The 27,948-nt window shown below is 40.3% G+C and overlaps 2 protein-coding genes across 2 annotated transcripts in view; both read right to left on the reverse strand.

Moving 5' to 3' along the window:
- Positions 1-370: 370 nt before the first annotated feature.
- On the reverse strand, positions 371-885 carry CARTPT (CART prepropeptide). The gene is made up of 3 exons (XM_086629795.1): positions 730-885; positions 564-647; positions 371-478 (listed from the first exon to the last, which is right to left on the reverse strand). The coding sequence occupies exons 1-3, from the start codon at positions 883-885 to the stop codon at positions 371-373; spliced, it is 348 nt and encodes a 115-aa protein (XP_086485921.1).
- Positions 886-7,435: 6,550 nt separating this feature from the next.
- The window catches only part of MCCC2 (methylcrotonyl-CoA carboxylase subunit 2), a 38,119-nt gene continuing 17,606 nt past the window's right edge, over positions 7,436-27,948 (reverse strand). The window contains exons 8-17 of the mRNA XM_086628929.1: positions 23,501-23,565; positions 22,441-22,540; positions 21,418-21,513; positions 20,089-20,161; positions 19,804-19,880; positions 17,669-17,735; positions 17,256-17,412; positions 16,349-16,463; positions 14,252-14,337; positions 7,436-7,669 (exon numbers count right to left, since the gene is read on the reverse strand). Of these exons, the coding sequence (XP_086485055.1) occupies positions 7,552-7,669; positions 14,252-14,337; positions 16,349-16,463; positions 17,256-17,412; positions 17,669-17,735; positions 19,804-19,880; positions 20,089-20,161; positions 21,418-21,513; positions 22,441-22,540; positions 23,501-23,565 (954 nt within the window). The 3' untranslated portion in view covers positions 7,436-7,551. The remainder of the gene's footprint in view (positions 7,670-14,251; positions 14,338-16,348; positions 16,464-17,255; positions 17,413-17,668; positions 17,736-19,803; positions 19,881-20,088; positions 20,162-21,417; positions 21,514-22,440; positions 22,541-23,500; positions 23,566-27,948) is intronic.

A 27,948-nucleotide genomic window follows, 5' to 3' on the forward strand; every position in this document is an offset into this window, starting at 1 on the left:
CACGGCACGGCGCCAGCCCCGCTCCCGGGCACGGCTCGGCACAACTCGGCTCTGCACCGGTACGACACTGCAACTCCCGGTACCGGCACTCTATCTCGGCAAGGCACAGGCTGGGTTTTTCCTGGACGGACGAAAATCAAACGGGGAAGGAGGGGAGGGAGGAGAAGAGGGACGGGAAGGAGAAAACGAAAACAGCTCCACGGATGTCGGATGTCACGGACGGCGTTACACAGGCGACGCGGGGACTTCTCGCTGCGTTTCTCGGGCGGACGAGCCGCGGGAAGTCGCCGCCGCCGCCCCGGACCGGCACGTCGGGGCGGGGAGACGTCGGTGCCTGCGCTCCCGGCAGCTTGTCCCAGGGCGCCCCCGCTTACAGGCACTTGAGGAGGAAGGAATTGCACGAAGTCCCCCGGGGGCAGTCGCAGAGCTTCCCGATGCGGGCCCCCTTCCTCACGGCGCACTGCTCCCCGGCGTCGCACTGCGGGCAGGGGCAGGCGGTCAGGGGGGCGCCGCCGGCGGCCACCCCGCCCCATCCCGTCCGTCCCGTCCCGCCGGGCACTCACCATAGGCACCTGCCCGAACTTCTTCTCGTAGTGCGGGACCCGCTTGCTCTTCAGCTTCTCCAGCACCTCCTGCAGCGCCTCGATCTGCCGAGAGACCCCAGAGCCCCCGTTAGGCCGCGCCTGGCCGGGAGGAGCCCCCCGCCCCGGCCCCGGCCCCCCGCCCCACCAGCTCCTTCTCTCGGGAGGTGCCGCCGCCGCCGCCGTCGCCGCCGCCGGGCCCCAGGTCGCGGGCGCGGCGCGGCGGGGCCGGCCCCTGCCCGCGGGCGCTCAGCAGCAGAGCGGCCGCCACGGCGCAGAGCGCCAGCGCCCGGCAGCTCTCCATGGTGCCGCCGCCCCGGTGCCGCCGCCGCCGCCGCCGCCTTTATAACGCCGCGCCCGCCCCGCCGTGCGTCAGCGCCCCCCGCCGCCGCGCCGCGCCTCGGCTCGGCTCGGCTCCGCACGGCGCGGCGCGGCGCGGCACCCCCCCACCGCCCGACCGCCCAAGTTTTTGCCCCAAAACCAGCGGCCACGGCAGAAGTTGTCCCCCGGCGCGGCTCGCTCTCTGTCCAGCCGGGCTCGGCACGAACAGCGGAGCCGCCTCCGAGAGCGAACGAGGGGAAAGCGGCCCGCTCGTCGGGCCGCGCAGCCTGGGTCTTGTCCACGGCGAAGGGCCGGGTCGCCGCCCGGTGTTGTGCGAGAAGAGGGAGAGAGGCTCTTCCCTCGCCCGAGGGGGTCGGAAAGAGGAGGAAGGAGAAGGAGGCCGGTGGACACCCGGAGAAGCGAGTGGAGGTTGGGCCATCAGGGATACCAGGCTTGGAAATCAACACGGGTATCAGAGGAGAGAGTTAGTAGCCCGTGGGCTAAGGAAAAGCACGATGTGATGGGAGGAATAGCCAGGAAGGGAGGGTTAACCTCAACGAGTTGAGGAGGAGGGGAAGATAAAGATGGTGAGCAACCAGCTGATGAGGATGGGGTGCTTGACTGAGGATGGGTGGGAGTGCCAACAGGGTGGGAGAGCTCAGGGCCACAGAGAGCAATGTAAGAAGCAGCATTGAGAGGCCCAGGAGAAAAGTAATTGCTGGTACTTGGAGGAGAACTGTGAAAAGGTGCTTGAGGTTAAATATCATATTGCTGAGCAGGTGCTCAGTGAGCATCATCCATCCTGTGTGTGAAATGAGGCCCCCTCCTTTTGGGGAGAGAAAAAGCATAGTTGCCAAAAGCAGGCATAGCATCAGTGCGCGCATCTCCTTTCAGACCTTCCTGCTGACGCTTGGCTTTGCAAGCTCATGTTCATCAACCTGATGTTCACCAACAATGTGGCCAAAAAGCTCTCTGGTAGGCCCAAACCTGTCCAAGCCTCATGGTCATGGTGAAGGCAGAAGGAAGACAGTATCAGCTTCTCTCACTAAGAAAAGCAGTGGCATGCCAAGAAGAGCATGCAAGATGAAGGGCAGCGCTTAGCCCTCTCCAGGCTCATGCCTCTGGGCCAAGACTGGGGCAAATCAGAGGGGAGCTGAGCAGCAGCTTCGCTGGCATGAGACATTTTTGCCCCTGGCATGATGGTTGTGGGGACAAGGAGGCAGGGAGCAGGATCTGCCTGTGAGGAGGCTCCAATCGCAGCTGCTGGCTCTGCAGTGGCATAGGAATGTTCCTGCTCTCCAGCCAGTGGCAGCGGGAGCTGGGCTGGATCTCCCTAGGTGGAGGGAGAATCATCTGGAGAAGGAAGAATTTGGAAAGCCTCGTTAACAAAGCTTTCCTAGCTGGTCGTTTGTAGAGGAGCTAGGAACAGCTTGAAGAGGCAAAGGAACATGAGAAAAAAAAAAAAAAAAGTTGTTTAAAGAATATTAAACAGACCCAGGGTCATATTTTTCCAAACAGGAAGGCGGTGTTTAAAGGGACTGAGAGGAGTGTGGCTTAACAAGTAATTTTCAACAGCACCATTTTGTTTGAGGCAATAGAAAGATTCTGATCTCTCCAACTATCATGTGGCTTGCCTCCAGAGCTGCTGTTCACCTCTTGCTGTTACCTCCTCCCACACACTCCTATTGATCATGACATCTAGCAAAGGTCTCATTTGTAATTGCTGTTTGGAGTAGAGATCCTCTGTGCGTTCGCACAAATCCTCCAGTCTCCTTTTGCCACAGGGAAGGCTATGATGTCAGGTATCAGACTGGTGGTGAACCACTCATAGCAATCCCGCGTCCCAGGCTGGAGCTACAATGCAGCTACATGAAGTGCTGGAAATGAAGGGCTCGGTGAAGCAAAGTTCTTAGAGCAGAGAAGAAACAGGCTAAGAAAAATGCAACACTGCATATGGAGAGGCAGATATGTGGCCTACTCAACTTTGAAAGCAGTGCCTGTGAAGCCTGCCCAAAAATTGAAGCCATATTTTATAGTATGAGGATTACTCATGCAGTGTTGAAAACACCACAGAGGTGGTCAGAAAACATCTGAGTTTTCTTTCCAACTTGCACTTCCAGTAAAAAGCTGAATTTGTTAGTTCCCCCAGTAAAAAAAAAAATTACTGTTGAACGTGGAGGCGATTACAAATTTCAGTTTTCCAAAGTCGTCGTATCTGTCTGGCTACAGACACCCATGAACTGTACATTTCTGTGCCTGCTGCTGTCTGTACCACACTGTCTCTGCAAACATCACTGTACCCTGCCCCCTATTCAGCTGTTCTTGAAGACTTGGTCTCCAGAACTAGGGGGTAAAAAAAGCTGTCGGACGCAGCAGAGCTGAATGTTAAATAAGAGTGTCAGAAGCCACCATGTCAAGGAGCAGAACAGGGTCGAGGTATAAAAACACAAAATCGGTGTTGACAGCTACAAAAGGCAGGTACTTTTCAAGAGCATCATTAGGGGAGTCTGTGGCACTACAGAGCTCAGCTCCAGCTAATCTACATGAAGTGCCGTTCAACCTCAGAGACGGACGGCTCTGTTGTAGCGATCAATTAATTCAGGCTTCTCGAAGTTAACTTACTTTCTCCATACAAATGTTACTGCAGATGAGGTGCAAACAGGACACAGCCGATGTGCATTAGCATCCGTATATCAAATGGATAATTTTTTTAAGTTGTACATGGTACATGCTTTTCACAATCACACTCTTCCATCATGATCAATCAATTGAATGTAATTCTGAAAGGGGGAAAATAATGGAGGTTTCTGTTGATGCTGATGTCAAAATAATGGAGTATCCATTGAGCAGTTCTGATGCATTTATGTGTTCTAGTTTTGGCTTGACGTAGACACAGAGTTGGATGGATTTTATGACTACTAGACCATAGAGATTAGCGTGAAGCATTTGTTCAAGTGCTCTACTGAATCAGAGCCATGAGAAGTGGACGTCTGGCTTTAAGTGGATGCTTTAAGGCTTTGCTGAAAAGCAGTGGGCTTTTACAAGAGCTTTGTTGAATCGCCTTAATTTATAAACCTCAGTTTAAAAAAAAAAAAGTTAATATAATATACCATCATTGGTTTTCTGAATCAAGACATTTCTTTGGCTTATTTCTAGAACAGTGAGGAAAATGTAAGATAAATTAAGGTTCTGCCACGTTTGAAGCAATAATAGAGTCCAGAGGCATACTTGAAAGATAACATCTGTTTCAGGAGATACCAATTCATCTTGATGAGTAACAGATTGGAAAAATGCCATCTAAATAAAAGATGGGTTCTCACAACAACAGCACATACACAAATACCAACACAAACACTGAGGCTACAAACTCCCCATTACACTAACCTCAAAATGTGTGGAAGAGGAGTGGGAACAAGCACTCAGAGGCTACACTTACAGCCTCTCCATTTCTGCAGAGGCTGTGCACTAGCTGCATCTCATTTCAGCCTTGGAAGCAGGCATGCAAGCCTCACAATGATCATGTACCAGAGCCGCTGCCCTTGACATCTGTTATATAAACCGCCACTGATTTTGGTTGGTCACCATACTGTAGCTCCCCATGGATCCCAGTGGTTCCCAGCACCTTTCTAGTTGCCATAAGAAAAGAAAGGAAAATGGGTAGGTTTTTACGATCCATCTTGAATTCACCATCTCAGCCCAGGTAATTTGAGAACCACCCTTGGTACTGCAACGGTCCTTAGGGACGTGACGAGTAGCTTAGCCCACCTCACTCAGAGCTTTCCACTTCCTTCTGCAGAGGCATTTGAAAACACCCTTGAGGTCACAGTATTGGCCCTTTTAAACACCTTGTACTCAGATGTTGACCTCTCTTAAGACAGGCCATGTCCAGCTATCAAAGAGAGCTGGCACTAGGTAACTTCTTGGCCTTGCCACTGCTCTGAGGCAGGAGAGAGGCATACGGCTGAGAGAGCGATCCCCAAGTCGAGATCAGATGGGAGCAGAAAGGTCCCCTGGAAGCTTAGAGCACTGATTTTGCAGTCCTGGTCTCGAATGTTTATTTGACGTTTCCTTTCATTAAACATCCAAGAGATCCTACTGGTAGAGCAATAGCTCTCAGAAGTGAGAATGACTATGTAATGGAGCCCATGTTAAATAAACCTAAATAAAAGGCAGCTGCCACTGCAAGGGCATAAGATTCCTGACAGAAGAGGCAATATAAGAGCCTGGGTGACTATTCTGAGACCGTGTAAATGTATCTACCAACATCACCAAATGTGGTACGAGCATGGGGTGCAGCTCCTCACTCCTGGTGGGTCGACGGAGAACAAGGTTTTTCAGCAAACCTCTGTGCAGCAAGAAGGCATCTCTGCCATCAGAGTGCCATCACACACGACGTGCACTGAGTACAGTCAGTGCCGACACACGAAGCACAGCACGTTAACCTGCAAAAGCTTTTCCAAAATAGCCTGCTATGCAGTGGGGGAGTGATAATCGCTAGCAATTCTTTGAATTGTTCATCTGCAGTGAAGGTCCCACTCTGTAACCTCCTCTAACCAGAACACGCCGGCAGGATGCTAAGCCTGTGCTGATGAATTTCATTTCTTTAGCAAAATTTCCAAGGGTAAGTATTATTAAAGCAAAACATTCTTATTTATTCAGAGACATGTTTTGACTTGGCTTGCACACGTATTTAGAGGAAGAAATTTTGATAACCATAAACAACTGTCCTTTCAGATGCAAAAAGTGATAAGGAGCTATCATTATCAGAAGGATGATTCCTCCCAAATGTACCTACTTCCATCATCTGTCTCCTAGGATTATTTTACTGTCTCCAACTCATAATGATTTCATTACCAGTCTCACCGAAATAATACAGTCAAAGCAAAAACATTATTCCAAAGTGATTGATTTTCTTAGCAGAAAAAGGCAGTACTCCTTATGGCTTTGGAGTAAGAGACTGGGGAAAGTGACCTCCATAATTTAGATTAGAAAGACAACAGGTGCCTGAACCAGTTACTCAAGCACAGTAGGAGAAAATATGAGTGTTTCTTTTTATTGGAAGCCATTAATTGCAACCATTTCAGGGTATGAAACCTTTGTTCTGCCTGGTTATATTTTATATATACCTATTTAAAAGTAGGGTATTTTTAAAGGCATTTCAGAAGTCCAGCAAACACAAATAATGTCACTGTATTTTCAGGATAAAGGAATTCCAGGGCCATGCCCAACATATTCACAAATTTGTGTAGTAAGCCAAGAACAAGAATCAGTGGCACAAAACCACAAAACTACATTTGCTGGGCTGTCTGTATTCTACACTGAAAATCCCCATTCCAAAGAATGGTTTCGTTTTCACTTCTGCATCTGCCTGAGACACAACTGAGAGGGCCAGTAGCTAGCAGACCTTCATTCCCCGTCCTGGGTCCAAGGGGAACTCCTCTGCCCCACAAGTCTAGGAAGACTACAGCTAGCATATTATCCAGGATGATTACTCCTATTAGCAATCTTTCTTCTCCCCCACACGCCGGCAGAGGATAGGACCTCCATTCTTGCACATGAACACTTCTTGGATTTGATTCTCAGTCAAGAATATTTCTGCCAATTGTTGTCTGGACACCTGCAGGGCAAAGCTAGGTAAAATCACCTTCCTAGTCCCAGCTAGCACAGTATTTGCCTTCTTATTCTAGGCACACTACTTGCCAAGCATTTAGTTTCTACAAGGACCATATTTCTGAAGAGAACAAATGAAATGACGGACACTGAATTCTTGAAAAACATTACACTGCCAACAAACTACAGTAAGTAAGACTAATCAAAGCACTCCAGCATCTCAATAGCCCTAAAGTCAGTGGGATTGAGGCATGTGCTCTGGGTGAAGCATTGATCCATGCGGGGAGAACGCTCTGTCTCCGTGAAACTAAAATTGCCAGAAGGATCACACAGCAAGAGGCTGAAACGCCTTTGCAGTCAACTCCCATTCTCAGAAGTGCTCTCAGCAACCTGCAGCTCCCACAGGTATCCGCATACTCTCCCCACCTCTTCCAGAAAACACTGCATCCATCAGGTTCTCTTGTTTTGACTTCAGGGAGCTGTACAGAAGAGCAATGCGTTTTGGATGAAAGCCTGAGAAAGGCCAAAATGCCCACAACTGTGTGAAATCTGTGATTTCATGCTGTGTTGAACTCCCTGGCTGCCCTCACAGCACTTCTCTTTTGCAAAAATTACTTACTAGCAAATATGGATTTTTTTTTTTTTGATTGCAAAAATAGTTTGCATTTATAGGAGAGATACAAAGAAGAATTAAAAGAAATAAAGGAGCTGAGAAGCACCAAATATGTAGCTTGTTTTGCAGATTCATTTATATAAGAGATAGAATCAATACTTTGTTGTTAAACATAAGGCTGAAGTTGCAGTTTATTCATGCAATGCAGTGTTATACAAGCACTATAAGTGACTGATCTCAAAGCACTATCAGAACACTGAGGCACTGTGTAATGATTGCTCAGTGAAAATAAACAACTACTACATTTCCATTAAAAATAGCATTGTACAAATCTTTATTTTTTAATCACTTCAACATTGCAGTTAGTTTGCTCTCCAGTCCCAATTAAAACATAGAGAGGTAACTCTGATGAGGGTACGTGTCAGTTTACATCCTGAAAACCCCAAATTCTGTCTTCTTTGTAGGTGCATTTAATGCCGCGCTGAGACTGAGGCCCAAAACCAGTCTTGTGTCAGCTGGATCAATAATTCCGTCATCCCATAATCTAGGAAAAAAAAATAATCAAACAATAATAATTACATGAGATTAACAAACACAGTGGGTAGATTTTCAAGCACATGAAACTGGAAATAGTTATACTAAAGAGAGTGGACCAAAGAACTGAATTATACTCAAAGCCATGGAATTAATTCACCTTAACCATCAATGCAATAGACTGGTGTGTATTACTCTGTGGAACTCATCCTCTAGAACAAAGTATAAATTTTGCATAAATGAAGAAGGTCAGATCTACATATTTTAAATTAGGCTCTTCATACTTATTTTTAGTATGAATTCATCACCTTAGAGAAAACAGATCCTCTTCATTTTTTAATATTCATGTGGAAAATGACCTTTGTCAATGACCTATCTTCTGTTAAGAAGGCTATATATTAAGGGCTATGTCACATCATTATTTATGGTATTCAGGTTAGTTCAGCTGCCAGATGAGGATGATACAAGTGTTTATTCTTTCATCATTAAAAGAGTCAGAGTAAATTTCAAGTGTTTCCAGTATTTGTTGTATTTATTTTTTCTGGAGTTCTTTTCTAAACAACTGTAAGATAAATACCCTCCTTCCTTAGCCCAGCCCTGAAGCCAATTAAATTATGAATGAGCAAATACCAAATTCCCAAGTCCCTAAAGTAAATAGTCCCACTTGTAAATAGTCTCTCCTTGATATTATCCAAAAATTAAGTACTTGCGGCATCAGTTCTCAATGACAGCTTCATCCTACCCAAAATAAAATCCATGTCAAAACCCCCAGCAGGCCACAAAACTGTAAATAATGTATAATTACTACCTCCCCAGCAAGATATTTAAATAAGATACCACACTGCTCATTGCTACCCAGTCTCGCTTAAGGAAGCAAGCGTTTTAATCAGGGTCTGCAAAACATAAGCACAGTATCTTTGTTTAAGACAGTGATGCTTCTCCTCCATACTGTCTTTCCCTAAAGAGACTTATTTTGCATTCTTTGTTGAACTTAGTGTTGGTAATGTTTAATTCTTTGTCTGTGGAAAATTTAAAAGTACAAGAAAGGGTCATGAATAGACCTAAGGCTGATTCTACCAAGAGAAGGCATAGCCATTCCTTTCTAACTGAAGTTTCCAGCTGCTAATTTCCAGCTGCATTTCATACTGTTTGAAGATGAATTGAAAAAAATCTATTAGACAGGAAACTATATATTTTGCACTCTTCTCTCAATACTAAACATGCTCACCTCACCCTCAAAAGAAAGACTGCAAACTGTACATAAATACATGCTGACAAGCTCATTACAGCAGCAGACGCTTGAGTGTTTCCCATCTTTGCTTTATTCTGCCATTTGCTGTGAAAGTAATATTCATCAAGTCAGATAAAAATATTAAACGACTGACAATGTATGCTTTTTGTTTTTACAACAAATAGATGTATCTATCCTAGGATGCACAAAGCGGAATTGTAATAAAGGACACCTGTAAGAAGATGAGCCATGAGGGTTCAGACTCAGCTTAGGAGCCTGTTCTCCAACAAGTAGAGGGAAAAGAAAAAAGATACCCAACACAAAGAACGCTCCACTACAAGTACATCTTACCATGGTGCAGCTCCTCAAGTAGAGGAGACTATTATCCTAAACTAGGTGCAAGGGCAAAGGTGAAGTACAAAAGGAGAAAGGGGTTTGGAGAAGGGAAGTCTTTGCTGTTAATTGGGCAAAATTACGCTGTTTCTTTTTTGGGACTGAAAACAAAAGCTTGACTTAAGAAATTTTACACCACAGTAGCTGTGGCACTCACTGACCTGGCTGACAGGTCCCAACCAGCATAGAAAGAAGTCTGGGAAAAAACAGAACTTCTTTCAAGAGGAAAAAATACGCGATAAACCCAAAATACAAATATAAGGAAACTGTAGCTCTATCTGATGTGTTCTCATTTTAGGGTTCTCAGTGAGTATCTGACCTTTCTAGTGGGCTACTAAACTGTGCATTGGAATATTCTAACAGATACGCTTGTGTCTGCATGGAAGTGGTACTAATGGAAAATTCTGTTGCAGAAGACACACAAGAGTTGTCTATATCATATTCTGGATGAAGTGCGTGGTATAAGCTCTTGCAGTCTGGTTCCTGTGAATAACTCCTTTCCTAACTGTAGCTTTAAATATTAAGTAATAACTCATTAAAATATTTTGGCATATTTTAACAATATTCCATTGAAAAAGAGACTCAAGAGTAAGTGCTTCTTATCTTGCAGCAAAAACAATTAGAAGCTTTTTTGTTCAAAATAACCACAGGACCAAGTATAACTTGGTTTTACTTAGACTTACTTAAGAGGTGTTTGAATTCTCTTGGTTTTCCCCAAGACAGTGGTTATACCTGTTCATATAATCTAGCATGACAGAACAGCCAAGATAGAATATTTCCTATACTTTCAACATCAAGAAGTATGCACTACCAAAGCTGAATGCATATGCTTTTATTCCTTTCTTCTTATATTTTAGATCTTGATTTAGTTTTGATGAATATAGTCAGATTAATCCACCAAAGGTATGGAGAATACCCCTACTAATAGTGAAAAGCAAAGTAGTTTTGTGAGGTCAAATTAGCCACAATCCCTTTGTTTTCTTAGGACTGTGAAAAAAAAACAACTGAAAGAACAGTCTCAAATATAGTAATTTCTATTTTTAAGCAAACTTGGTTTTTTGACTGTTACAGGTTTGCTCTGCATATTAACTTTTTTTAAAGAACACTTGCATTTAACTTTTTTATTTATGAAACACACTGAGAATGAATGAAGAAATTCATACTTCTTAAAAGTGTTTAATAAATCTGCTAAGAGCTGGGGGAGGGCAGAGGTGAACTGAATCAAAAAGAATCACCAACTTAATGCGCTACTTTCCAAGCTGCAACTTCATAGTGACTACTACGGTAATCAGCACTTCCAAACATGAAGCACGTTTTAATGGTAGATTGAGTTTTTTTGTAACAACATAATTAATTTATATTGATAACCACAAAGATTTTATGTTGCATGAAAGTCAAGCTGCTTTCATATGGTCACCCCTGGCTTCTGCTTCTCTTTGTTTAAAGAAAACTACATTCTCTGCTGGGATGTAACATTAATAATTAAACTATCTATTAAAACTCCATTTCTAGAACATGAGTCACAACTACACTCATAAAATATTTGTAGCTAGACACTGTGAATAAAAGAAATGAAGTACCCAGAAGTAAAACACTCATGTAATTTGTTAAGATGCAAACTGCTGAAATCCTTTTAGTAATCTGTAAGTAGATTAATATAACTCATTAAAAAGGGTGCTGCCTAATGAATCCCGTTAATTAAGATGGCTCACTATGAAAGGTTCTAATCAAATAATTGATTAAAGTTTGATTAGAAAATACAACTGCAGGGAACAGTACTGACATCCTGTAGATATAACAAGTCACAATTTATAAGCAAAATTATATAAGCAGAGTAAATAGGGAAATTTGCTTGTATTTTAAGATCATTAGGGCATTTTCCTTCCCTCTCATTATTACTACTAAAAGTTTGATTCAAATCCTAATAAAGTCAACTGGAAGGGTCACATCAATCTCAATGGACATTAGGGCTGAGGCAGACTGGTCCCCATATGTTAGCAAGACGAAAACGTGAGGGAGCCTCGAAACTGGCTGCTCCGAAGCAGCAATACAGAGAGCAGTTTTTCTGCCTGTCTATCATGCCAAGTTGTTTGTTGGGAGTTTTCTTGTTGGCCTTTTTGGTGGAAGGATCTAGCATCTGACAAAACTAAGGCTGTCCAGATTCAGTTTCAATACAGCATCCTGACATTTGGTTGACGGTCAACTGGCTTTTTTACCATGCTTGGGACCAGACAGGAAGCATCCTTCAGAGCAAAGGGAACAGGTTACTACTTCTCCCTGACCTATGGCAAATGCTTGCCAATAAGGAGCTGCTGATGTTGGCTGACAAATGGGATGGCTCCAAGGTACAAGGTGGCTAAACCCCTCCCACGGGTACATTACTCGCTGCAAAAACTGAAATCCTACTTCATCTCATTGTTTCTGCTTGGGCAGCCTACTCCACAGTAACAAAAACTTTTGAGCTATCAGTCTGAGATCTTGCTTAGGAATTAGCAATAAATGACAGAACAGGCACATGCGATAATATAGGCAGGAAGGCACGAAGTCAGGGCAGAAAACATAAGAATATCTACTGATATACCAAATTACCTCTACAAGACAGCAGAGAGCAATTAAGAGCTCCTAGTCAATGCAGACTGTGCCTATGTGGACTGAAGAGAGAGAGAGAAACCGGCCTGGACTGTCTTGACCTGAGCCAGTTACACACTGTTCTCACAAGCACTCCGTGAAAAGAGGCATTTCACTTTCACTATTAGCCAGATGAACCTGAGTGGGATTTCAGCTCTGACATTTGACTTCATGTCTCGGTTCAGCTCATTAGCTCGAGTGCAGCATCGCACGAACCACACCACATACAACCCAGACCCGTGCTAGTTCTCAGCCAGCTCATATCTGTGCATGTTACGTTTCCCTTCCAAGCTACAGGCACAGTAAGTAGGTAACTACCCCCCTTTTTTTTAATGTGAAGGACAGGACATACAGCATTAACAGCATTTCCTAACCCCTAGGCTAGGCAAACTTAGGCTATTTATTGAGGTGCCTTCTGGATTTGCAACCTAACTTCACAAAATGGCCAGACATTCTGGAAGCATAAACTGGTAAAAGTTGCTCAGTAGCGAGCACAAAGCTAGTGTTAAATACTCAAGTTTCATGTCTAAAAATCACTGGACATTATTAAAATCTTAGAATCTGCCTTTTTTTAATTCTAACTTTAATCTTACATGTAAAACTTTCTCGCAGGTTAGTAACTTACTGTTGTAAATACTGACAATGGTCTGTAGGGTTTTGGGAGAGGCCAATATATTGATTATATTGAATGTTAAATAAATCCAATTATTTTCAATCATGAGTACAAACAGACTATGACTGTGTTTCAGAGAACATATAAAAAAAAAGCAAATGTGAAAAAAAAAATCAAACTATTCATCTTCTCCTCCACAGTAAGGATTCATTTTAAATACAGACAGTTTGGCTCACTTTTTAATATTGTTTTATCCGTGGAAAATTCTTCTCCTGAAAATTCAGTTATAAAAGATGACAATATGTGTTTTCATTTTTCGTTCTTGCCTCAGGGCAAGGTTTTGTGACACAGGTACTAGGTTTGATCTTTAAGAGGTACTAAAAGAGATAGCACAAAAGTTTTTAACAGTTTACACCATCTCTCATGTCGGTGAAAACCCCATGAAATTTACATCTATTTAAAAGATTTTTTTTTTTTTAGATCAAAACCAGTGTGCCACCAGAAGGTCCATGTCAATAACAATTCAGGACTTCACAAAAGGATCCTCATTGATTCTATACAAAAACTCCAATAAACTGCAACTTACTAGCAGTGGGGGTTGTACACATGCATAAAACCTCAAGAAGTTGAAAATATCTACGATACTCTGCAACACCATCACAGAGGCTTCTGCCAGAAGCAGAGAACAAACAGTGGTGACTGTTCAGGTTTACCAAACAGTAAAACCCTCCCTAAATCAAGACCCTCATGCTATACGACAGCACTACTGAAATCTTGTGGGTAAGAAAACCATCAGTAATTCTAGTTCAGCTACACAAAAACATACATACTGCAGACTGCACAGTTGCGTAAGGCTAATGTTCTTTCTGCGAAATGAGAAGCCATAGAGGCACAGTAAAGCCCTGTTATTATATGCTACCCTCTACCATCATTAGCAGCTAAGAGCATGTGGAGATTTAGCTTTCGGGTACCACAGCAGAAAAATGTGCGGGAAGATTAGTACAGACAGGATGAAACTGATGTTGAGTAACAATCAGAGGCCAAGAAAGCCTCCAAGCTAGTTTCCTGGAGGTAACACTCCAGGATGCCACCTTGCTTCATTGGCCTAACTAGTTCCTGGGCATTTACTAATATTCCATTAACCTGAGCACAAAATGCTGCAAAAAACTTCTCAACAAACATAAATACACTGCACTCATCAGCTAATGTCGTATCCAAGCTGCTATCATCCAATATAGTCACCCACCAAGATCATGACCTGAGATCTGCAAACAGCTTCAGGTCTTCCTGAAACTTCTCCTTTACCACTCGACTCTTCTTGCAGAATCCCACTAAAATGAATTCTTCCTAACACATATGCAGCCTCTCATTACACTGTCCAATGGGCTTTAGAAAGGTGACCAGATACTACACTGGGGAGAATACTACAAATCCTACCCAGAATAAAATACAGAGAATACAAACGTCATGCTACCATGCCATTACTTACAGAACCAGCAGAATAATTCCCGCGAGTGCATGCCGTCTTTTGAAACAGTACACACTACAAAGTCTCAGAGGCAAGACAGACAAAACATTGATTTGAAGCTTGTTGTGTTGTACTCCTGCAGATCAAACACAATCTCTATTCCACATTGCTCTTTTTGCTGTTCTTCAACATCAAGATTTAGATGTTACTGTCATGTCCTGTGATTACAATTAAGTTTTGGAAGTCATTTATATGTTACCTTGCACTAGAATAATAAGGGTTTCCTTCCTCCTCGAACCTCCTGATGATTGGCTCCTTCAAAGCTGCTTCATCTGCCTCAGATAACTAAAAAACCAAGCAAATACACAAACACAGAGAAGATATTCTTTAATATTTTCCTCCGTAACAACAGCAGAGTTTTATATGCAGCATCAAACTTGAATAAACTGCCCCGAAGTTTCTCCTCCTTTTTACACACAATTATCAACATAGCATATTTGACAATTAAATCAAAATACCACTTTTCAAACCTGGTGGGTGGGAAAAAGAGAGTAAAAATATACTTAACTGAGTGTAAGATTAATTGAGGATTTGCATCTGAAAAATTACTGAAGCTACTGTGCTGAACAAACCCCGTTCTGAGTTTCCTTCAGTAAGACTTTTTAATAAAACAAGTCTGTGCTAATCTCACACTGGCTTTCTCTGTGATCCACAGTGGTCACCAGCATAATTCAGAAAATGTCCATGTTTCTAACACATCTTAATGACATTAACTACACTTATCTTTCTCAAATGTCTTTGTGAGTATCAACCTGTCCATGTTAGGGATTTGGGAAATTAAGAGAGGGAGATGAGGGTGAATATATTCTATCCACAGAAAGCCCAAGTCAAGTGTAGGAAAAAGAACTGTTGAGATAACACTTACATACTGCTTCATTATTCTGAATAACTACTCATGATAAATACAAGAAATTTTAAGACATCACAATAAGATCACTTCTTATGGTACCAAGGCACCAGTATAAACATAAACCATGTAATTTAAAAAACACAGCAGAAAAGAGTGTACAGAGAAACCAGAAAAGATTATTAAACAAAATACCACCAATTTTCAATTAAAATGTTGAAATGAGTCAAAATCTTTTCCAAACCTCTACAGACTTCTGCTTTATAAATTTCAAAATTTTCAGTCACTGAATAATTTGAAGATCAGCTTTCTGAAAAACTGCCTACTTCAAAAATAGCTGGAAAGCCACTTCATTCTCACATATTCCTCCTTATACTCCCAAACCAGGGAAGATCCCTGGCTACTCATCTTGAGCATAACTAGTAATCTGATGCACAAAATACAGAAAGATGATGATACTAGAAATACTCCTCTTTTTAAGCAAGATAAGAAACGTCATGAATGATTTCATAGATTTCATAGATTTCTAGGTGGAAAAGACCCTAGAGATCATCCAGTCCAACCGTCCCTAATCTCCCATTAAACCATATCCCTAAGTAGATCATCCACCCTTTTCTTAAACACGTCCAGGGATGGGGACTCAACCACCTCCCTGGGCAGCCTATTCCAGTGGCTGACAACCCTTTCAGAGAAGAAATACTTCCTAACATCCAACCTGAATCTCCCCTGACTAAGCTTATGCCCATTTCCTCTTGTTGTATCGCCCATCACTAATGTAAAGAGCCCTTCCCCTACCTCCCCACCATCCCTTCTCAAGTATTTGTAGGCTGTAATCAGGTCTGCCCTCAGCCTCCTCTTCTCCAGGCTAAACAGCCCCAACTCCCTCAGCTGCTCCCCATAAGTTTTATTTTCCAGCCCCTTGACCAGTTTAGTCGCCCTTCTCTGGACCCGCTCCAGGAGCTCAATATCTCTCTTAAAACGAGGGGCCCAAAACTGGACACAATATTCCAGGTGTGGCCTCACCAGTGCCGAGTACAGGGGCAGGATCACTTCCCTGTTCCTGCTGGTCACACTATTCTTGATACACACCAGTATCCCATTGGCCTTTTTGGCCACCTGGGCACACTGCTGGCTCATATCACGCCGGTAGTCAACCAACACCCCCAGGTCCTTCTCCGCCAGGCAGCTCTCCAGCCACTCTTCCCCGAGCCTGTAGCAATGCTTGGGGTTTTTACACCCCAAGTGAAGGACTATGCAACTCTACACATTTAGACGATGTGAACAGTAACATTTCACAAACGCTTCACGTTTGTGAGTGCACTAGGTGCACTGAATGATAGTTCATTGGTGTCTTGCTCTGTAAAACCCCTTCCTAGCTCACAAGTGAGCAACTCCAGGGAAACAGTAAATAATAATGGTGTTACTGCAAATGAAAGAAGAAAGATGTACCTGTTTTCCCTCCCTTGCTTTTTGGTCCTTAGCTATTGTAGCGAGAACAGTTGCAGCTTGTTCCCCTCCCATCACCGATATGCGAGCATTTGGCCACACATAAAGAAATCTTGGACTGAAAAAATACATATTAAATACTAAAATAAGACATTACCTTATTTCCTAGTAAAGAACCAATTCCCACTCAGCTAAGAATTCATTTTTATGCATGGCGATCTCACAATGTGTCGTTTTTTAAAGAATGCAAATTACGGTACTTCAATGCTTGCAGCATTATGTTTGAAAATCTAAGAATTCTGCTCATTTCCTATATTAAAGCACCTTAAAAATTTATTTCGCTCTTTCTTGAGTCTCTTCATCTTAGACCTCCCCCTAGGAATTTTTCCCTTTAAAAATATCACCAACAACTCTTCAATAGTATCAGGGACCTTGAAAAATGAAAAAAAAAATTACGTGAGTCATGTCCAAAGGGTCAAAAACATAAATCCTCAGGGCTTCTGCAAACATTATTCATAAAAGCAGGCTCATTAAAGTTAATAAGAATTTTTTTACACAAGCGCTGGTACTCTTCATATGAATGCAGAATAAAGGACCAGCCCATACTACCTAATGATTGTTTAGGACTGTACAATTTTTCCTCCAAGAGCTAAAATGGGAGAAAAGCAGGTCAGCATGTTTACATGTTAGAAAATCTACTCCATCACCCATTTGAAGGTTAATTATGAGCTTATCAATCTCTACAAGTTTGTCAGGTTGTTATTTACTTATGACCGTCTTCACTGACTGCTGTTTTGTTCTCCAAATAGCACAACTTTTGCAAGAGTTTAGATAGTTTTTCAGAATGGTACTTCAAGGTTACATTCTCTTAACTTAGTCTTATCTCCTGTCATAGTTTGAAGTAACTTACCTATATGCTCTTCCACACATCCCATAGTTTCCAGCTCCATAAGAACCACCAATAATCACTGTTATTTTAGGTACATTGGCACAAGCTACTGCAGTTACCATCTTGGCACCATCTTTTGCTATCCCTCCAGCTTCGTATTCTCTACCAACCATGAAACCTAAAGAATTACAACATGAAAAAAAAAAGGCTCACTGACTTAATATTATACTGTGCTGTATATCATACTATGTGCTTTATAGCATATGCAGATAAAAATGAAGAACATATCATAAGGCAGCCTTCAGCGGATTTCAGAAGAGGCTGGAGATGTAGGTACAACAAAGCACACAAGATGCTGTCTAAAAGTCATAGCCTCAACAGTTAACAACAAAGCCTACAACATAGTGAAACTTCGAAATATTGAGCTTATTCACCTGTAATGTTCTGCAAAAACACAATGGGAATATTTCTCTGGCAACACAACTGGATAAAATGTGTACCCTGTGGAGAGGAAAGAAAATAATAAAAAAAAGCCATTAAAAGTTGGATCAGTGAAACTATCACCACCAGCACACTGGAGTCTCCTTCCACTGAAATCCATGGGAGTATTTACATCACGAAGTGCTGACTACTTCCACTTCATCCAAAATCAACTGCAAAACATGCATTCACTCTAGCAGAAGTAAGAAAATGCCAAAAATGTTTGAGTCCAAGGGTAAAGCAGAAATAATATCCTCAAAAAATATTACTGCTGATATTGAAAAGTTCAACTGTTTTGACCCAGCCAGTATGGAGTTAAACCTCAGACAGCTTCACAGTGTGGCACCTGACATCAAGTTTTGCAAGACTATGTAATGGAAATTAAGACAGTCAGTCTGAAAAAAATATCTCCTCATTTCCTGTACAGCAGAAAATTATTCTCTGAAACTGGGAAAGGCCCACATACACAATTTGCTCATGGTCCTGCCAACTGCTGTAACATACTTTCCTTTTTCTCAGGGCAGATGCCTTCTCCCTGTTTTCGCAGAAAAGACCGTTTTCCTAGCAAAGATATAAATAGCAGATTACAACAAATTGATTACAGATTTTTTCAACTAGAAATAATCTAAATCGATGTAGTTCCTCAGATTATTTACACACTGCTGGTAAAAAAAAAACCACCACGTAGCACAGAACTGAAAAAATCTCTAACCTCTTCACAAAACAAAACCAGCAAAATTTACAAAAACAAAAAAGAGAGAAAAATCATAAAGCATAATATTTAGCTAGCTTTTTCAGAGAAGCACTAGAAAAGCTAGTGATGATCACAGAAAAAGATGCGCCTGTGCCATAATTCATTACAAAAATGGAAAAGATAAAGAAAAGTATTGTTAAGATTATGCTGCTTACAGAAGCAACATCATCGACAAAGGTCAGGTCTCTCTAGAAGTGAAACAAGTTAAACTTGACCATCTCCTCTTACAGTGCCGATATGCCACCAAAAGTCAGCAGAGGAAGATTCCTTACATTTTTTTCATGGGTAGGAAAAAAGTTGCAGCACTAAATTATCAGAAAAATACTGAAAGAGTTATTTTCACCTTGTAAATAACTGTGTTAAACCAAATGCTAGCCGAAAACAATGTCACTTACTGCAGTGCTCCAAGTTGAAAGTATTCCTTCAGTACATGAAACTCAATTTCATGTACTGTTTTATTACAGCAATAAATCAAGTAAAATTACTTCCTTTCTCCAAATGTCTCATCAAGGCTTCCTTTTCCTATAGATTTTCAATACTGATTTCCTCACCATTAGCTTGAGGAGCCTGCTAGAACAAAACTACCATATATGACTGTTATTACAAAAAATTCAACTGACTGTAGTCTCGTGAAAAAATAAAGGATGAAACCAAACAACATAGAACAAGCTAAATAACCAGTCTGCCATACCCAGAAACTCTTTATCACCACCAATCCCCCAACCTCAATCTGTAAAGCACTGTTAACCGTAATGCAATCATAATATTCCATCTAAGATGCCCTTTAGGTCACAAAACAGGTATTTTAGTTTACACATTTTATGAGACTGCACATTTTCACTCATTAGTTTAAGCACCAGGAGCTGTTGCAGCAGGTATGAAAATTAAATGAACTGGGTACTGGAATCCAAGTTTGAAATTTTCCAGTTATTGCAAAAACAATGATGTGATTTATTGTAGTACTTCACAGTTGAGAAGTTAGAAACTATAACTAACAGGGTATTTTATGCAATCAGTATGGACTTTTCTTGTACTAACTCTTAAGTTTCAGGATATACTATTTCAACTGTGTTGTAGTCACACGAATTCAAATGCTGTTTTTCTAATTATATTTTCCTATTGACCTGTCCACTTCATACCAGAAAAATCTTCAGAACACTGTTTCTAAAATATGGTAAATTACTTTTACAGCTTGTTAAGCTATTTCATGTTTACATGAAAAATGTGGAGCCAGTCCACTTTCATTATTTAAAAAAGGTCCTCATTTCAAGAGCAAGTTGTCCACCAGAAGTTTTGTTTCTCGATGGTAAAGAAGTTAACAATCTATTTATTTACCTTTTTTGCTGACTCTGAGAAGAGAACTCCATTGTTTCCAATAATTCCTACTGGATAACCAAATATTCTTGCAAATCCTGAAGGAGAAAGATAAATTTGTAAATTTTGACATATATTTATTTTACCATAACATATAAAGGTAATACTTTCTCTTGTAACAGAAATCGCTATTCTTTTCAATAAAAACATCATTAACAATTACAATGGGTGAGCCAAACAGAATGAATGCAACTATAAAACCAAGTGGGATCATATACAGAATAATTACAATATCTTTCTAAATACCTGTAATTAAAGTATCCCCATATAAGGCTTTGAATTCATCAAATTTACTTCCGTCTACAATTCTAGCAATGACCTTAAGAAAAAAATAGAAAAATAAAATGAAATTCTTAATCCTTCATAGTTTTTAATTTGTTTAGAAAGAAAGATGATGCTAACATATACCTTAAAATAAATTCTTTCCATTTAGAGAACATTAAGCAGCCCACCATATAAATAGTCTGGATGGTGGGCAAAGCCCATTTACTTTTCAAAGTGTGATTTATCTACATGTTTATAAAAAATGGAATTACAAGATTAAGAATATTCTAACCAAATAGTTTAAATTATACAAGAACAAAGTTTTCCTGATTAGTTACATTTCAAAGAAAAAATGCTACTACTGGTTATATGAAACATTAATCAATGGACTCACATTTAGAAGGAGAAAACCATATACACTCATGAGTCACTTTCTTACAGGGAAGTTTATTTTCAGCTTTGCTGAAGTTTGTGACATACAAAAATAATGAAGATCTGTTCTGGGGTTTCTCTGAGATGAAAAGGAGCCAATTTGTATAACTGCAGATCCATTGCTAGCAAGACATTTGCCAGAAGATATTCATTTCAACTTTAAAAGAACATAAATCCAAGCTATTACATCTTCTGAGAGTGTAGTGTGAGACTCAATACAAGCATTCATCTTTTTTTCCCTTAATGCAAAGCAAATCCCAGTAATTTCTGACAAATTATTTTAAAAACGATACATACTAAGACATTTCCTAAAATAAATACTTGGTTGGCAGTGAAAAAGGTTCTGAATATGAGATCTACAGAAAATATGAGAAAGGATGTGGTCTCAGATGAAGAACTGAGGCAAATAATTACACGAGACCTGCAGTAGAGTACTATAGTCTCCATATGTGGTTGGGAGAGCAGTGATTTGTCTGTGGTTTACTCCATAAATTAAATATTTGTTCTTTACTTTCACAGGATTAACAAAAAAAGAAAGCTATCACATCACTTGGCATGCCTATAGAATGCTTTACCAATGCAAAGTTCCCTATTTTCTGTCAGCTTTTCCAGAATTTTATCAATCTCTCATCCTTGCTCATCCTTCTTAAAAGTATAACCAAAAGGCTATATTTTGAACATGTCATTGCCATTGCAATGAATCTGCTGGATAAAAATAGTAAAAAATACATTAAAAGATGTTTTGAAATCTCAACATTCACTGTATACCCCCAAATTAGATTTCTGTAGACAAACTATGATGACACAAAGAGTGATTTCCTTCAAGAAAACTGAGTGCATGCACGTATGGGCAAGCGGATCTTGCATTTATATTCATACCTCTTTGACATCAAAGTTTCTTTTTAGCTGGTCGCCAACTATTCCATATATTTCATCGGCAGGAAATAAAGGCTCTTCTGATGGTTCTATAGTCACCTGTACCAATTTAACAAAACAATTTACACAACAAAGGAATTATTAGTCTATGTTTTGACTTTAAAAAACAAACAACAATTAATTTCCCAACTGCTTTGAGCACAGTCTTCTCTTCATCAACCACATCAAAATGCCTGTACTGGCTTGTCCTCATTTTGCATCATGATTAAGTTTCTTAAACTGATGGTTGGTAACACTTCTCACTTACTGTTACCTTTGTTTCTACTCCTGCGTGTACCTCCACACGTGCTCCACTTCTCCACACGATCAAAAATTAGGCATGTCCTCCTATTTGCTTACTTTCTCCCTGTGCCCTATTAGGCAGGTAGCATTCTGAAAAAATGATGAAGATTTTTGCCACGCTACTGAATACAACACTTTGCCTCCTTCAGCTGCTGAGCTTTAATCTTCAATTCACCCTCTTGCGTCTCCTGCCAAAATAAGTTAAGGCAATTCCTCCCTATAAGCTATCCATCCTGTTTCCTACAAGGAATTTTTAAATCAATACAATATAATGACATGATTTAGGTCTATCCCCTCAGTTTTACACCCTTCATTAATAATTGTAGAAAAAGTATATTCGAAAAGATGCTTTAGCAGATATCTAATTTGAAGTCCAGAGGAATGATCGTGTGGGCTTAAAATTAAACACCTTGCAAGACAGGGTTAATCTTGAAGTGCAATGCTGTGATTCTGAAGCACTGTTCTAGTTAGTTGCTTCACTCTTGCATGTAATCCCAGTGATTTTATTGGGAATAATGCAGCAGGAATGTAACTGCAGAACTGAAACACTGGAGAAACCTTTTAGGACAAGAATCATAACCTCATTTTCAAAGTGTCTAAAGTCAAAAATGTGTTGTGTAAATCAGATGAAGAGGAGTATTCCTAATTTAAACAATGCAGTGTTTTCAGATTCTATACACTTACGTCTATTTTCTTTTGGAGATTTAAACTTCTTACAGCTTTCCTTGCTAGATGAAGTGCATGATTGTCATCCAAAGCATAATGATCTGTTACACCAGATTTTCTGTATATAAACAACAATAGCAATATGAAGACTTTAAAAAAAACCCCAAACCTGTCAATGAAAATTTTAGGTTTTTCAAATCGTAAGACTTGAAAAGTTTTATATTTATCTTTAAAATTTAGATGCTACAATATAGCTCTCCATGTTCTATTATGAAATTGCTTTCAAAATAAAACCCATGTCTGAACTTTTCTTTGAAACAGTACCTTCAAGTTATCAGATATGAGATAGAATAGCAACTCGAGGAAGTAAAAAATTCAAATGACACTAAAAAGATGATAAACATTGATCAAATGGAAATTTAACTTGAAATTATAAAGAAAACATACATTTACAGAAATGTTATGAACTGCCCTTCAAAAGAATTCTTTACTCACTTCAGTAAATTGAAGTAAAAATTAAGCATTTATTTTACAGTAATGCTTAACTTACTGTACAGAAATATCTAACTTTGTTCACTATTCTTTTCATTTTAGAACTCAAAAGTGTGCAGAATTCTTCATTTTGGTAAGTATTCTTTTACAAAACACACAAGCTATATTCATCTTGTTTGTAGTTAAGTTCTAACTGACAGCAATAAAGACTATCTGAAAAATATATTCTCTTTCTCAAAGTGCATTATTTTATTAACATTCAGTATTAAACTGTATAGAAAAGTCCTCCATATTATGTGTGATGCTGCAGTACATTAGACACATAAGTATTTTAAAATAGTAAATGAAGGAAAGAAGATCCTAACTAGAGTGACGTAAGACAATTATTCTACTCTAAGAACAAAATGATTCATCAGCACCAGATAAGGACACAGAAAATTTTAATTTTCCAAACCTAAATACAGTTTAAATAATATCTAAAGATAAATTAATAAAATAAAATAAATTTAAAAATAAAAATAATATACACCCTACTAAAGTCTAAAGGATAGAAAACATTAACTTTGGGAAAATATTTTTTTTAAACCTGCAATGAAGATCTGCCCCTCCAAGATCCTCTGCTGATACCTCTTCACCTGTTGCTGCTTTAACCTACCAGAAGAAGAGGAAAATAAGTTTCAGAGTTGACACTTGTCTTGCATTAGTATTGATATTGGCTTAGTTATTGCAATACAAGAGATCTTTGCAAAATGCTTCTTTGTCAATATTTCCTCAATTACTCTTCCTCAGAGCATTTAAAATATGACAACACAGAATCTTGTCAAAATACTTTATTTTTCTGACTTTGTATCCATATTCTAGCATTAATATGTTTTTTATTGAGATTCTCCTCTTACTGCTGTATTTACTGCTGTGTCCATTATTAGTGTGAGTATACCTACATATCCTTTAGATTTATGAACATGCATTTTCACAAAAAATTTTTAGCACTTAATAATCAATTTAAAATGCCATAATTTCCTGCAGTTTCAAACAATACCTCAGTTGAAACTTAGCATTCTTCGACTGTGCTTTCTCTACACAAACTCTTATTCTGTGAATTTTAACTTACTTATTTAAATATTTACTATAGAACAATCATTACTAGTTTTTATTTTCTAAATATTCCAATAAACACAAAATAATTTTGTAAAAATAATTTCTTTTGAAAAAGCTAATTAATGGCACAAAACTGTTTGGATCAAATACAATGTCTCTACAAAAATACCTGGAATGCACAATCTAAATCCTAGATCTGTCAAATCTTAGACCTGACAGACCTTGTTCTTAAAACAAAGCAGTCTCATTTACTGCATGGCAAAAAAAAAGACTTCTTGATGCATTTCCACTCTACTGTAACTGCTTTGAAAAGGATTCCTTGCAAGCTGGTGAAACCATCATTCATCACACATGGAAGGTACAGGGTGGCATAAGAGACAAGGGAAGAGAAAACTATAATTGCTTCCAAAACAGATTTCAAAGTTTCGTGCCTAAAACCAAAGCACACTAAATATATCAATATATACAAGCACACACTTCCAAACTGTCAAGTCTGTAGAATTAAGTATAGATATTTCTTCACTAGCAGGATTTTTGCTTTTAAATTTGAATGGCTACCCATGTAATATGAAGGTGTGGCATTCTGACGCTAATTAATGAAAAGTTTCTGTCAGAGACGTAATTGAGTCTTCATTAAACAATGAACAGAAGAGGAGACTTTTAAGAGATATTAGGAACAATTTCTTCACTGAAAGGGTTCTCAAGCACTGGAACAGACTGTCCAGGGAAGTGGTTGAGTCACCATCCCTGGAAGTATTTAAAAGACGTGTGGATGTAGCGTTTAGGGACGTGGTGGACATGGCAGTGCTAGGTTTGCAGGTGGACTCGATAATCTTAAAGGTCTTTTCCAACCTACATGATTCTATGAGTCTGTTCTATGGTTCTATGAAATAATTCTGTACATCCCTCTATACGCGTCTGACACAGTATGCAGTTATAACATATTGTGATTCTGTGACTACTGCAGAACTTCAAACAAATCTCAACAGAGCACTGATTTCTAGTAATGAAGAAATCTATACACTCATTTTAATCAACTTTACAAAAATAGCCTTTTACCTCTTCTACAGAGGTGAAGTTTTCCTTCTCCAAATCATAGAATTGGAGTTGTGGGTCTGCCAGCTGCTCTGCGAGACTGACTAGTTTAACTCCCCTACTCAAAGCACGGTCAATCAGAGGAGATTGCTCATGACCATTTACAGTAAAATTTTGAGTATCTCCAAGGATGGAGACTCCACATGGTCTCTGGACAACTTGGTTCAGCATGACCACCCTTGCAGTAAAAAACTGTTCTCTTGCACCTGAATATGATTTCCGGTATTTCAGTTTGTGCCCTGTAGCCTTCTGACCTGTTACCGGGCATCACTAAGAATCCTGGCTCTGCTATCTTTACTCCTCCCTGCAAGGTATTAATACACATGGATAGATGCCACCTGGGCCATCTCTTTGCCAGTGAAGAGTCCCAGCTCTCTCAGCCCCTCCTCATCACAGATGCTCCAGTCACTTCATCATCTTCATGGACCTTCACTGACTCACTCGAGTTATGTTCATGCCTTCTTGTTTTGGAGAGCCTAGAGCCGGGCCTAGTACCCCGCATGTATCTTATGAGGGCTGAGTAGATGGGAAGGATCACCACCCTTGACTTGCTGGAAACGCTCTCCCTCATGCATGCCCAGGATGTGGCTGGCTGCCTTTGCTGCAAGGGTACATTGCTGGCCCACATTCACTTGGTGTCCACTGGACCTACTGTGTCTTTTCTGCTAAGCGTCTTCCCAACAGGTTGGTCCCCAGCCTGTTTTGGTGCCCAGGATTATTCCTTCCATGGGGCGTTTGCCTGCTGTGTTTAATTTCAAAAGGTTCTGTTCAGCCCCTTTCTCCAGCCTGTTGCGGTCCCTCTGAAAGGCAGCACAATCATCTGCTCTGTTAACTAGTCCTCACAGGTTTTTATCATCTGCAAATTTGCTGATGGTGAACTTTGGACCATTATCCAGGTCATCAATGAAGACGTTAAACAGCAGCACTGGCCCCAGTACTGACCTCTGGCTACACCACTAGTGACTGACCTCTAGCTTGAGCCCAGCAGTTCAGCCAGTTCTCGGGCCACCTCACTGCAGGAATTCATTTGCTCACTCATTTTCCCAGCCCATACTTCATCAGTTTGTTGAGGATGTTATGGAGGACCGTGTCAATAGCCTTGTCAAAGTCAACATAAACTATCCATTGCTCTCTCTGCTTCCACTGAGCCAGTCGTCTCAGTATGTAGCGGCTATCAGTTTGGTCAGGCCTGATTTCACTATAGAAAATCCACACCAACTACTCACAGTCACCTTCTTGTCCTCCTTGTTTTTGGAAATATATTTCAGGATTATTTGCTCCATCATCTTCCCAGGTACTGCAGTGCAATAGAGTATTCTACAAACCATAGTTCAAATAGTACTAACTTTCTTAAATTTCATTACATTCTAACAGACTGCAAGTAGAGCCTTGACAAGTTATGTGGGGATGTTCAATGAAATCCCTGTTCAAGCCACTTCACATTGCAATCATCAGGAGAAATGAACACAAACTTTGGATAAAATGTGCATTTCTCACAATAGATCAGGCTGACGTGTACAAGAGTCCCCAGAACGAAAATATAGACAAATTTGACAAACAAATCCAATCCAACTTTCTTCATATAGGAAAGGCATTTCAGGGAACAGAGCATACACAATAATGGCTACAATATCTGCTACAACATGGAACAGAAGTTTCTATGGGAGTCTGAAGTAATTTTGATGCTTAGAGAAAGGCAAGCAAAATATTTTCAGTGAGAATATGAAAGCTCTACCAAACAGAAAAGCTGACAGGTAGTGATATTAAAGTTTGATCTATACGCACAAAGATAAGGATCATTACATCTTCAGGTTGCTAAGGAACAAATTAAATTGGAGGATAGTTGTGAAATCTTCCTCTGGCAGTGGTGAAAAGTTTTCACCCTTTCTAACTTCACAACATCCTTGCAGTCACTGACTTGCCTAGGCAAGTCTTCCCTTTGAGACCTGACTCAGGCCACTCTTTTTCAGCCGCCCATTCTGCCAAAAATCTCCTGCGCTGCATCTCAGTGATAGACATGCATAATCTAAATTCCGTTGTGATGTTAAATGATTACCATCCTCTTAGAACAAGAGAGTCTGATTCCCTTTTTTCATCTTCCTAGCCAGCATCCTGGGTAGTACTGGGTATTAGCTGTCTTAGTTTGAATCTGCTTAATGATGGAGCTTGAAAGAAACTGGCTTTGAGCTCTCCAGGACACATTACTCAGTGCCCCCAAGGGACCTCTCAGGGTCTGATGAACCTTTCCAGCTCTAACACAGCTCCAAGCAAAATCACTCAAGGTGCACAGCACTCCCCAGCACTCTTGCCAATGGAAATGCCATGTTAGAAGAGCTGATTTTGCTCAGGTCTTTCAGATTTACTGGCTGAGCTTCTGCAACAACTTACTCTGAACCTGAGCAAGCCTCAGAGGCAGTACTGCCACTTTATATACCGTTGGCTCTAAGCTAATGAACTGTGCTGGACCTAGAAAGGGTTTGTACTTAGACAGCTCAGGTGTTCCTGCAAGCAGGAATAGTTATTTGTAACATAATAACCAAGCTAATAGCAGTATGATGCAAAAGTTAATTTATTTCATCATACTAATTCCTTTATTTCAATAGAAAGATGTATGAATCACCCAATGTTACTCACTCAACCAATATTATTCTCAACTAGTATCTTCATTCCTATTTATGCCATTTTTCACCAATAAACTCCTAATATCTAAATTACAGTGACAAATTAAGAGAAAATTGCTTAATTTTGAGGATTTGTCTTTATTTACACATAAACAACAGGCTGAAAGGGACTAATACAAGATAAAAAGAAACAGAAACCTAGGTAAGAGGTTTGAAACAA

The sequence above is a fragment of the Tauraco erythrolophus genome, chromosome Z (assembly GCF_009769465.1).
Source record: "Tauraco erythrolophus isolate bTauEry1 chromosome Z, bTauEry1.pri, whole genome shotgun sequence".
NCBI classification, from domain to species: domain Eukaryota; kingdom Metazoa; phylum Chordata; class Aves; order Musophagiformes; family Musophagidae; genus Tauraco; species Tauraco erythrolophus.